The 12721-nt window shown below is 41.2% G+C and overlaps 1 protein-coding gene across 1 annotated transcript in view; it reads left to right on the plus strand.

Annotated features, from left to right (window-relative positions):
- The window catches only part of BEST3 (bestrophin 3), a 40734-nt gene extending 35469 nt beyond the window's left edge, over positions 1-5265 (plus strand). Inside the window, exon 9 of the mRNA XM_036761541.1 lies at positions 4335-5265. Coding sequence (XP_036617436.1) covers positions 4335-5265 — 931 coding nt within the window. The remainder of the gene's footprint in view (positions 1-4334) is intronic.
- The last annotated feature ends 7456 nt before the right edge of the window (positions 5266-12721 follow it).

A 12721-nucleotide genomic window follows, 5' to 3' on the forward strand; every position in this document is an offset into this window, starting at 1 on the left:
ACATCTGGCATTTGGAAACTTCCTTTACACATGCAAACCAAAAACAAATATGGTCTTTAGAGAGTTGTTCTGTGCATAGAGAGGTTAAGTGAATTACCCTTGGTCACTCAACCAGTATGTGTCAGAGTCAGGGCTGGCTTTCTTTCCACTACAACACACTATGTCTCTTTTTGAATAAAGAGGAGTGCCTATAAAGGCATTCATTAATTTTTTGCAGATCCTGCATAATGTAACCAGGTCCTAATTAGGGTAAATAATGAATCCCCTGAAGTGGTTGCATTATTCAAATTCACACTGCATATTTCCACTGGGCTAGAACCAATGGGCAGGAAGGTGGAGCAGTGGATAGAGTGCTGGGCCTGGTATCAGGAAGACTCATCTTCCTGAGTTCAAATCTGGCCTTAGACACTTACTAGCCGTTTGACCCTGGGCAAGTCATTTAACCCTCTTTGCCTCAGTTTCCTCAACTGTAAAATGAGCTGGGGAAGGAAATGGCAAACCACTCCAGTAACTTTGCTAAGAAAACCCTAAATGTGATCCTGGGGAGTAAGCCATGACTGCAACAACTGAACAAAAAAAGAACCAATTACTAAATTTGACATACTATAAGGCAGCTATGTGGTGCAGTGGATAGAGCTCTGGGCCTGGAGACTGAGTACTAACTTGGCCTCAGACACTTACTAGCCATATCACCTTGGGCAAGTCATTGACCCTTTGTGCCTCAGTTCTTAATTTGTAAAATGAAGGAAATAGCAAACCACTCCAGTATGTTTGCCCAAAAAAACCTCAAATGGGGTCATGAAAAATTGGACAAGATTGAAAAAACTGAACAACACAAGAACCAATTACCGTATTTTTCATAACAATAACTTCAAATGGTATGAATTCAAATATCATAGATCCATATCTGAAACAGACCTCAGAAGTCACTTTACAAATGAAGGAACCAAGGCCCATGAAGGCTGACTTTGCCAAGGTCATAGGACAAATATCTTGGGCCACATTTGAATTCAGGACACCCGTTTTCTTTCCCGTGCACCATGAGGCCTTCCTATGCCAAATGGCTTTCTTACTTTTTTATATAGACTTGTATATTGCCATTTGGGGAAGCTTGTAGAGCCTGCTTCAGTAGAGTACAGCAGCCTCCATCACTCCGAGGATAAATAGGAAATGATGGAGATCTCCAACTTGACTTGAATCCCAGGACAAATAGTGGAGAATCTTACTGATCTGTTGACCTTGTCTCATCCCCAATTTCCTCCGTTGGTAACTGAATCCCTGTCAAGCATGACCCAGGAGCCGACCTCACACAACCTTACAGGCTGGGCCAGCGTGACAGCCACTCAGTCATGAGTCATGTTTCTATAGCCTGATGTAACAGGATCCTTCCAGTGTGCAGCTCACCACGGGTCAATGGGACCCACGGCTGGATTTCTAGAATAGCCGCCAACTCTCTCTCTCAACCCCAAGCATCGCTATAAAAGGACACCACTTGGGACAGTTAACAAATTGATCATTCCAATCGCTGGTCTTTTATTCATACCTACAGAAGAATGGCATTTTCCTACCTTCTTTCTTCTTTTCTTGCACGACATTTTCCTCATTACGCTTCATGTCACATGCATTGCACCTGGAAGATTTCATTTTTTTCTACATGTCCTTAATACTGATGATGGTTGATGATAGCTCAGCTATTAGAATGTAACAACTTGATAACTGGCATTTCCTGCACTTCCTAGGGGAGCCATCATGGTTTCAATATGAACCTTGGGTAAAGCGGAAGGAATACTGAGTTCCTCACCAAGGTTATAAGGCAGCAGAGAGGGGTAACAGAGAGACAACTTGGCCAAGTTTCACTTTTACCATGAAGGTAAAACCTGACACTGCTGGGTTTAAAAACAAAAACAAAACACAAATTAATGAAACATTTTTTAACCTAAAGAAGTGATTGGATTAAACTGGAAGGACCTCAGATGTCATCAAGTCCAACCACTTCATTTTACATGTGAGGAAACTGAGGCACAGAGATGGTAAATGACCTGCCCAGGGTCACACAGTGAGGCAGGATCTGAACCCAGGTCTTCCTGACTTCAAATACAACACTCCATCCACTATACTACCTAGGTTCTAATCGAGTATAATCTAGATGGTAGCCTAAGCCTGTGGTATCAAACTCACATAGAAAAGGGGGGACTAAACAATACTGTCCACACCATATTGACTTAGAAAATCACACCATAGGTGGTGCAGTGGATGGAGAACCAGACCTGGAGTCAGAAGGATCTGAATTCAAATGTAGCCTCAGACACTTACCAGCTGTGTGACCCTGGGCAAGTCACTCCAGTTGCTTCCTCCTTGAAAAAAGAGAAAGAAATAAAAAGAAAATCACATATCAATCTTAACTACATCCTATTGTATTTTTATTTATTTTGTGAAATATTTCCTAATTGCATTGTAATCTAGGTCAGCTCTCAGCAATGTTGTGGGCCACTAGGCCCATGTTTGACACCTCTGGGTTGAGCTCTTACATAGAATTAAAGCTGGAAGGATCTCAGATGTCAAGTCTAACCACCTCATTTTACAGATGAGGAAACTGAGGTACAGAGGTGTTAAGATGTCATAGAAATGAAGACATAGCTTAGTCCACCAATGTCGCTTTTGCCTCAAACATTCTACAATTCTGATCTGATTTTATTTCTCTTTGCTTCTTCTGTGGTTACAAATAGCTCACTGTCCTTGTTCACCTTCCTCATAATGACCTCATAGGACAGGAAGTAATGGTAATACTTGTATATTATTATCTCCCCTTATAGGTAAAGAAACTGAGACCCAAAAAGGTTGTGTCAGAGCTGAAATTTGAACCAAGTTCTCGTGATTCTCTTTCTGTAACACTAGGTTCTCTCTTATTAAGCAGAGAGGAACTTGAAATATTTAACGGGATTGTGAGGATTTGAGGAACATAATCTCACTATGTCATTCACTACGGAAAGCCCCCTGTGCATGAGCACACAGGGAATTCATTCTTCTGATGAACATCTTGTTTTTAAAGGTTCCATTGTAGTAGGCAAGTCCAGGGCTACATTCAAGGGGATTTATTTCTTTGGAAATCTTTCTTTCCTTTTGGTTGATTGTATGATGTTGGAAACATGTTGGTAGGTAGTAGGGGAAGGGGAATAGATGTTGCTTCTTTCCGAATAGTTGAAACCTGCATTTCTCGAGTTAATATTGTCACTTTAGGGAAAAGACCCCAATTCATTCATTTACCTTCTGACTTTCTTGTCTTCTCACACAACTTTCCAAATCCCATCTTAATACAGCTAGATGGCCCAGTGGATAGAACACCGGACTCAGGAATACGAGTTCAAATTCAGCTTCAGACCCTTACTAACTGTATGACCCCTGGGCAAGTCACTTAACCTCTGCCTTAGTTTTCTCATCTCTAAAATGGAGATAATAATAGCACCTATCTCCCAGGGTTGATGATATTTGTAAAACATTTTTGAACCCTTAAAGTTCTATGTACATGCTATCTTTTATAGCCAGATCCTGGCATATAATGGAGGATCCATAAACACCTCCATGCCTAGAATGTTTTCCCTCCCCCATCCCATTGCCCCTCTTAGAATCTTTCCTGCTTATAGCCTTTCCTGATCCCCTCAAACACTAGTGTTTCACCCCTAAAATTACTTTTATTTTCCAGAAACAGTTATCCCTTCCACATCGCAACTTTCCCCATTACGGCTTTGATATATCGAAGGTCAGCACAAGAAATCAAATGGGAATTTTTGAGTTTTGTGGAGGCTTCAGACAGTACGCGAAAGCCAGAAAAAGTTTAGAAATTCAGAAATGCATAAATGCATAAAACATACGTACAGTATTGTGTAATATCACAATAATTCAGACTTCTTCTCCAGTACAAAGGGAGGGCCAAAAATTTTTCCACATCGCAGGGTGCGGGAATGGAAGGGATAACTGTACTTTGTATATTCTTGTAAGCATCTTGTTTGTCCTCCTTGGTAGGATGCTAAATTTTTGAAAGTAGAGACTATTACATAGAGTGATGTATTTAGAGCTGGAAAAGACCATTGAATCCAGCACCTTCACTTCACAGATGGGAAAACTGAGGCACAAGTAGTCGACTTGCCCTTGATTGTCTAAGATTGTTTTTGAACGCTGTCTGATTCAATGCCCAGAATTCAATCTCCTACTACAAGTGCCTAGCACAGTGTCTGGCACATAGTAGGCAATTTAAAATTATGATTAGTTGATTGATTCTGCATTCAGAGCTACCCTATTGAAAAACCCTACTAACGCTCTATCATTGCATGTTTCAGGCTGTCTGGGTCCTACTTCCCTGGTGGGGAGGAATGGCTTTTTGATGATGAGAAACATGGCCACCGACACTCAGTGATAAGAAGGGTCAAACGCTTCCTGAGTGTCCATGAACACCCCACGAGCCCAGTGAGGCGGTATTATGGGAGGCAGGCCAGCGACAGCTCTATGTTCTTCCCAACAAGCGACCTGAGCCACATCAGCGGCCTGCTGGATGTACCTCCCAGAAATCGCCACCGCCCACCTCGGCCCAGGAAGAAACCAGATCCTGATGAGAGCAGTCCCAAACTTCACTCCAGCATGGAAGAGCTGTCTGTGATTAGAGAAACCAGCCGGACAAGCACTTTAATGAGCCTGACCCCACAGTCCAGCGTCAGTCCCTCGCCCACAAAAGCAACCCTTCAAATCCCAGAAGTGTTGATCACTTCGCCAGATGTTTCAACGCCCACATCGCTAGACAGCTATCAGCCAAGCCCCCAGCCATCCATGGCAGACTCGTTGCTTTCAGAAGCTCAGCCGATTAGAACCGAACAGCCAGCTGACCCTGATGATTCCAACCCGCCCCCATCACAAACGACGCAGGTTGTTTCGCCTGAAACTGAAGCCCAGATTCTTGAGTTTGCTTTTGAGAACAGCGCTGAGGACAAGCACCCGAAAAGGTGGAGCCTCCCGGGATTTCTGGAGTCTAGTCAGACTTCCCTTTCAGGACTAAGTCCGGAGCCTGTCGGTCAGGAAACTATTCTTATTCTAGATACGGAAACATCCTCGCAGTCCAGCGGAATTAACTTCATGGCTGCCCCTCAGACTTCTCCAGATGTTCGTTATTTATTAGAACAACTGGACACCAAAGAAACAGACATCACAGACTTCAATAACGAGCAACCTGAAGCGTCCCCGAAAGGAAAGTCAAACGGTTCTGGGATCTGGTTCTAGCTCAAGACCCTTCGACAGTTCTCCCTCTCCCTTGGGTTAAAAAATTGAGAATCATCAAAATCATGATGTTCTATGATCTATTAAAACTTTGGGAAGAGGGAACATAGTAAGTCAGATTTTCTGAAGAAGAAAAAAAAAAGAGAAACCAATCAAGAGACTTTTTTTTTAAGTTCCTGCTATGTGCCAGGCACTATACCAGGTGCTGGGGATGCTAGCATTTTTAGTAAAAAACAAATATTATTTATCATAGAGTTGTTTCCATGAAGGTCACCCAGGCTTCAGTATCATAGCTTTCTAACCAAACAAAGAATCTGTCCAAACAAAACAATGAAAAACAAAACACTTGCCACACTGCTTTCCTTTGCCAGGTCCTTAAAAAGGCTTTCTGTTGTTCCCCATGAAGGGAAGTAGATTAGTTAACCTCTCAAGATCCCTCCCTACCACCGGCTTTGTGTATGGGGGGCTATCAACCTAACCACATCATCTTGTAGTTTATTATGTTTTGCTATTATCTCACCTACGTTGTCTCATCCCCAGACTTTCCCGCAATTTTTTCCCCTTCAATTTCCTTCTCCATTTTAAGATCTTTTTCTTTTCCAAACTTTACTCTCCTGTCTTTTTATTCCTCTCTCCCCTGTTGCTCTTTATTTCCTTGGTACCTCTCCAGATGTAGCAAACTTTAAATCTGTCCACTGCTCTATCCATTTTCTTTAATATTTGGTATGGTTTGTTTCTCTCTAACTCTGTTACTTACTACTTTGTTAGGGAGTAGGATAAGGAGAGACTGCCTGTGATTTCCAGGTGAGAAAACTTTACGGGAGCAGCTCAGCAGCTATTCTTCAATTTATAGTCTTAAAGACCCCTGAGAGCTTAAGTCACTTGCCCAGGGTCACACAAGTGGGACTCAAACCCAGATCTTCCTGGTTTCAAGGCTGGTTCTCTAGCAACTGTGCCAAGCTGCCTCTCCTCTATTGTATTGTTAAAGATAACAATTATTCTAATAGTAATAGGGACTGGACCAGTGATTTCAGTAGTGAACTTCTAACAATGTAATCAGTGTGACAGGGAACTCTGATATGAGAGAACTCCCTTTCCCAATACAGTCAGTGGTATACAATCTCCCAGATAAAGAAACTCCTGCAAATGCAGGAAGTCATATAGGGAGCTCTCAGAGGAGGCCATTGTTTACCAATGCAGGTGAGCACCCTTTTTGTAACTTATAGCTTCAAGCACCATGAGGTTAAATGCCTTTCCCAGGGTCACACAGCCAGGATGGGTCAGAGGTGGGACTGAAACCCAGGTCTTCCTGGCTCTGAGTCTGACTCTCAAACCACTATGCTGTGTTGCCTTTTAATAATATTAATAAGCAATGGCACAGCCTCACTGCTGTATAATCTAATTTCTCTGTAAAATGTCAACAAGTCTAATTTCCTGCCCTCCCAATCCCAAAATAAAGATGTAGAAGTCAGTGGCCAGCTACTAGCTACTTACATACTATTACATTTTCTTACTGGTTCTACTCTTTGGTCTTAAACACTAAGGGAAGCCAGCATGAATTAAGATCTTATTTTTCAGGAATCACTGGGAAAAAACCCTACATTTGGGGGGTATGTTTTTCTCCAGAACTTAGAACAGGATTCCCAATCACCTGGTTACATGGGACCACTTACTGCATATACTGAGCCTGACTCCATGTTCCACTCTCAGCATTTTTTGGTGATTATATTGACACAGGGAGGTTGAGCTGGTTTAGGACCACACAAGAGAGTAGCAGAGCTAGGATTCAAACCCAGTCCTTCTGACTCCAACCTCAATAGTCTGTTTCAAAATTTAGTTATTCAGGTCAAGATGACATTTGCTCAGTCATATCTGACTTTTTGTGACCCTATTTGGAGTTTTCTTGGCAAAGATATTGGAGTGGTTTTCCATTTCCTTCTCCAGCTCATTTATTTTACAGACGAGGAACCTGAGGCAAACAGTTAAATGACTTGGCCAAGGCTAATAAGTGTCTGAAGCTGGATTTGAGCTCAGGACTTCCTGACTGCAGGCCCAGCACTCTACTGTGCAATCTAGCTGCCGCAAGATGATAAATTACACATAAACAGAATCAGCATAGTTTGTGAAGAAGCTGCCTGTGTGACCTAGAACAAGGCATTTAATATCTTATGGGCTCTGTTTTCTTATCTGTACAATTTGTATCTCAATCTAGATGACCTCTAAGGTACTTTCCATTTCTAAATCCTATTATCTTATAATCTTATGAATGTTTAAATGCCTGCTTCCCTGCTTACCTCTGTCTTCTTTTTCTTCTGCATCTGTACTCACAGAAAAAAATGTATTTCAACCTTTCTTCTATCAAAGTTGATACAAAATGTGTCAACTTTTCTTCAGAAACCCTGGTCTCCCATATCAGCCTCCCACTTTTTCCTTTTTCTGAAGACAGGATGAGTCAGATTCTAAGTCCATTTAACTCTAGGAAACTTCATCTCAGAATTCACTTTTTCATCTTGTAAAAGACTAGAGAAGCATGAGAACAATTGTTCTCTTGTTCTAGATGGAGTCCTTCCCTGCCTAGTACAATTACCATTTCAAACATTTTTTCATTGCCTTTGTTTTAGCCCCAGCATCTTATGTACTTCCAGAACTCTGGAAACTTCAACCCTTTGAGTCAGTGGTCACATGTGCTTGGAGTCTGACCAGCTCCAAAAACTACCAACTCAGCTCTGCTCCCTATGTTGACACTGTGCCCAAAACAAAAGAATTTGGTGAGGTCAACAGCTATTTGGCACATCCTATCACTCTCCCAAGTCCAGGACCTGGTCCTATTTAGTCTTGCACGGGAATTGTGAAGCCAGAATTTGGCAAGGTTTAATACCAGTTATTCTGTTCCTGAATCCTAAGGTTATATTCAAAACTAGTTCCAGAAAGAAAGAAAAAAAGTATGAAGAAGTATGCATGTCCTCTCTCCTACTCCAAACTTTATTGCAACCTTCTCCCTATCAATCATTTTCTATCTCCTTCTCCTCAGAACCCAGTGCCCACATGAAGAACTTAACAAAATTGTAGAACATTTTCATTAAAAATAGAATAAAAGAAACACAAACTCATTGACAAAAATAGAATAAAAGAAACACAAACTCTAATGACAAAAGTCATTAGAGAAGACCTTTGCATTTTAATTTTGGAATAAGACACCTTTTTCAGTATTGTTATTTTTCTCTCTCTACTTCATCCTCCAGACAAATTGTCCCCTCCCTTACACTTTTTCTAAAACTCAGTCACCATCAAAATATACTCATTGTGTGGTCACTATATAGATCTGTTTTTTATGCCAACTGGAAAGACTTGCAACTCTGGGTAGGGTACCTCCTTTGTCCTTCAAAGCCTCCTCATTTTCCAGTCTTAAAACACTATTCAGAAGCCATTTCCAAAACTCTTTCAGTATTTGTGAGCTTCTTACTGACCTGTGCGGCTCATTTTTTCTTTTGGCATTTCATTTTTTTTCTTTTCAACTCCTTGCATTTGACTGATAATGCTTTTCACCACTTCTATCACTCATGACAGAAATCCAGATCCTTCATAGCATGGCTACTATTCATACAAAAGATTTTTGTACCTAGAGAAGGGGGAGTGAAGGTTTAGAGTTCATCTGAAGTGAGATAAAGGAATAATGCCACATAGAGAAATGCAATGCAGCTAAAGTGTTAGTGGCTATGGCTAGACAGCAGGATACAGAGCCAAGAGGGTGTGGCCACTGCAGGAAGGAAGCACATCTTGGCACTTTCTAAATTTCAGCACTTTGGAGCCTAGTCCAAGTTGTGCCACTCTACTTACAGCTCTGCTTCTACTCATCCAACCCAGCTTCCTTCTATGTCCCATTACTTGAATCAGCCCCTCAGTGGAATCCTTGAGCAAAATTTTAATGATGTTATCACCACCAATTTGTCTAAGATAAAGCCCAATCTGTATATAGCTCTGGGGTTATTTGAACACCTAATCTCACAACACCTTGTTCCTTAGGAAATTAGAAATAATAATATAAAACTTGAAGAAAGGTAAATAATGATCAAATTCCATCTATTCCCCCCTTTGTCAGAATCTTGCTTATCATCAATAGAGACTTTGTTGAACTCCTGTATAGGGCACAAGGTTAGATACCGATGGATTCTACTTAAGACTGGCAAGGATTTAAAATCATTATAGGCATTTGAAATTCTCCTAGCTACTTCCCACCTTTTTTGTTTCCCTGTGCCCTAAGTGTAGCCATATTGGCAAGCATCTACTAGTCTACTAATGTTGCCACTGAAAACAGGTCTGAACCAAATCATAAATCCCAGGATTGTCCTCTCATTACATGGTCCTCTAGATTCTAGGAAAAGGATAGACAGAGCAGTAAGTGGAGAAAGCTATAGATATGGCACTGAAATCCGTTAACCAGAAGGATAGGTCCTTTAACATGAATGGAATTGTTTGGTTGGTAGCAGTTTCCCTGGAATTTTCCTATATGTCCTATGTATATGTGGCCAACTTTCCCCTGGCAAATTGGAGGAGAAAAATTAAAGCCTTTATAAGAGTTAAGAGTAGCAATATAGGGAGAACAGAAGAAATGAAATGGACAACTAGTTAAATTCTATTTGCAGTCATGGTGCATATGTAGACTGATAGAATACTTCTCCCTCTTTATCATATTATACTTGCTGACATGACACATTTTAAGACTCAAAATCATGCCAGAGAACCTGGATCCCTGAAGGTTCCCAATTATAGGACTTCTAGCAAGCATCATCTGAGTGATGTTTGAAATGTCACTGAGATCATGGCTAAAGTTGTCTGAAATCATAGTAAATGTTAATGATGGGAAGGAACAGAATAATGCCTCTTAAGCACATGTGGCTTAATAACTTGTGTCAAGAAATGGCAACATCCAAGCTGCTTCTGAACAACGGACATACGTGTGCTTTGTTTCGGACCAAATAAACAAAACTGGTATTACGTACTTTTATAGAAATAATTCATTTTAGAATAAAGCGGTTGGTGTTGGTGTGTGAAACAACCCCAAAGGGCCCTCAGGTTCGGAATTCATAATGAATAAGTCTTGAGTTACAATGGTGCTAATTATACCTTTACTAAGATAAAAGAACATTAGCAATCAAGGATATATAATGAAAGTTGGACACATTTGTGATCAGATTTGGCTTCCTGGGCTTCCCTTATTTCCTCATGGAGCCAAGATCCTGGGTCCTCATAGCAGCAGCCCTTGAGAAAGTGAGGGTCTCTCCTGTAGGAAGATGAGAATCTCTCCAGGTCAGAAGAACACTGACACCCTCCCCATAGAATGCTTCTATTCCTCCACATGCTGAATTCCAGGTAAACCTGAAAGTCATCAGGGCAATTGTAAAAAGGTAATCAACATGTCTCTGGACTTTGTCCTCCTCTATTTTCATGACCTTGCTTTTCATGTAGTTAAATGTCCACTGTGAAGCTCCCTAGGAGCACTTTTTTATCTGGATTGTATATGAATAACCGTAATTTGAATGAAAATTGCAACAGGACCTGGTCAAAGCCCATCATAGTACACTGCATTAGACAAAATCTACCCAGCCAGCCAAGAAAATCTACAATATTTCAAACCATTGCCAGAGACTGCAAGAGAGTAATACCCAGGCTTATCACCTCTTGGGTATTATAGCTAAGGGGGCAGGATTAGGAGTCAGAGCAAGGTACAGCACATGAAGAGCTATGGCAGCTTCCTCCTCTCTTCCCTATCACCTCCTACTCTTCAGGTTGCTGATTAAATGCCTAAAAAACCTTTGGAGGAGCCTGGGGGTATTGCTGTAAGGAGAGGGGTTGAATCTGTGATTTCATTGGTATGAAACCCTCTCAGAGGAAGAAACTCTTTCTACCAGTTCAGGTCAGAACCTTCTCTGCAACCTAAAGTTTTAAAGAGTTGGCTAGAGTCCAGAAAGATTAAGTGACCTGCCTAGAAACACAGAGCTAGTGTATGTCAGAGACAAAATCTGAACCCAGGTCATCCTGGATTTAAGGCCAACTTTCTATCTGTGAGTTGCCTACCATACACAATTCAAATAGAAGATTTCAAAGCCATGTAAGATAGGAAGAAACTAGCTAGCAACCAAGAAAAGATCATGGGACCTCATAAGACCTGACCATTCCATCATTCAATGACAAGAATGCCAGTCCCCTTACTTCAGTCCAATCTCTTTCTAACTCCTTTCTATCTTTGCTCTAGACTAATTCTTCCCTTTGAATACCAAATACAATCTACCAACAAGATATCCTGAACACTATAATCCGGGGGTTCTTGACCTGGGGTCCATGAACTTTTTAAAAAATATTTTGATGTATGTTTCAATATAATTGGTTTTCTTTGTAATCCTCTATTTTATTTTGTGCACTTACAAGCATTATTTCTGGGAAGGGGTCCACAGGCTTCACCAGGCTTCTGAAGGGGTCCATGATACCAAAAATGTTAAGAACATATGCTCTAACTACTTCACTTTGTAGAAAAGCACACTCAAAATAGACCATCTCCTTTATCTGTTTGAAATACTTGGTATCTTTTGCCAAAGAAAAATCTGAGAAGATGCTAGAGTAGTACCAGCCCAACCCTGCCTGTAATTAGACTGCCCTCTGTGCTACTGCCTGCTTGCCTCCCCATCATCATTTTTATCTCTAGTGATGGCTCTGATAGGAACACGATCTATACTGCCACCTTAGCAGGTGTTGGTATGCTCTATACAGCTATTCCAAGCTTCCTGGGAGAAAAACAATAGTTACTATAAGAAAATGTTTCAGGCAGGAAAATGGCTCCATTCTTTCAATGGAAGCCGGTTGGCACCTTGGTGCAAGTCAATGCAAGTGGCTGAGATGGAAGGGAGAAAAAGGGATGATGGTGGTGATGAGAAGAAGGAGGAGGAGAAGGAGGAGGAGAAGGAGGAGGAGAAGGAGGAGGAGGAGGAGGAGGAGGAGAAGGAGGAGGAGGAGGAGGAGGAGGAGAAGAAGAAGAAGAAGAAGAAGAAGAAGAAGAAGAAGAAGAAGAAGAAGAAGAAGAAGAAGAAGAAGAAGAAGAAGAAGAGGAAGAAGAGGAAGAAGAGGAAGGAGAGGAAGGAGAGGAAGAAGAGGAAGAAGAAGAAGAAGAAAGAGGAGAAGGAGAAGCAAAAGAAGGAGAAGGAGAAGAAGAAAGAAAAAAGAAGAGAAGAAAAAAGAAGATACCCTACATTTACTTACTTTTTCAGCTGATAAACCACTTGATCATTACAATAACCTTGCAAGGCAGCTGCAACTGCTGTTACTACGCCCATTTTACAAGTAAGGATCCTAAGATCATAGACATAAAATTGGAAAGTTCAACCTCCTTGTTAAGTGACTCACTCAGGCTTGCACAGACTGAAGCTCAGGATATCAGTGAGTTGCCATAAGGTCACCATAACCGGTA

This window comes from Trichosurus vulpecula, chromosome 5 (genome assembly GCF_011100635.1).
Source record: "Trichosurus vulpecula isolate mTriVul1 chromosome 5, mTriVul1.pri, whole genome shotgun sequence".
In the NCBI taxonomy this organism is placed as follows: domain Eukaryota; kingdom Metazoa; phylum Chordata; class Mammalia; order Diprotodontia; family Phalangeridae; genus Trichosurus; species Trichosurus vulpecula.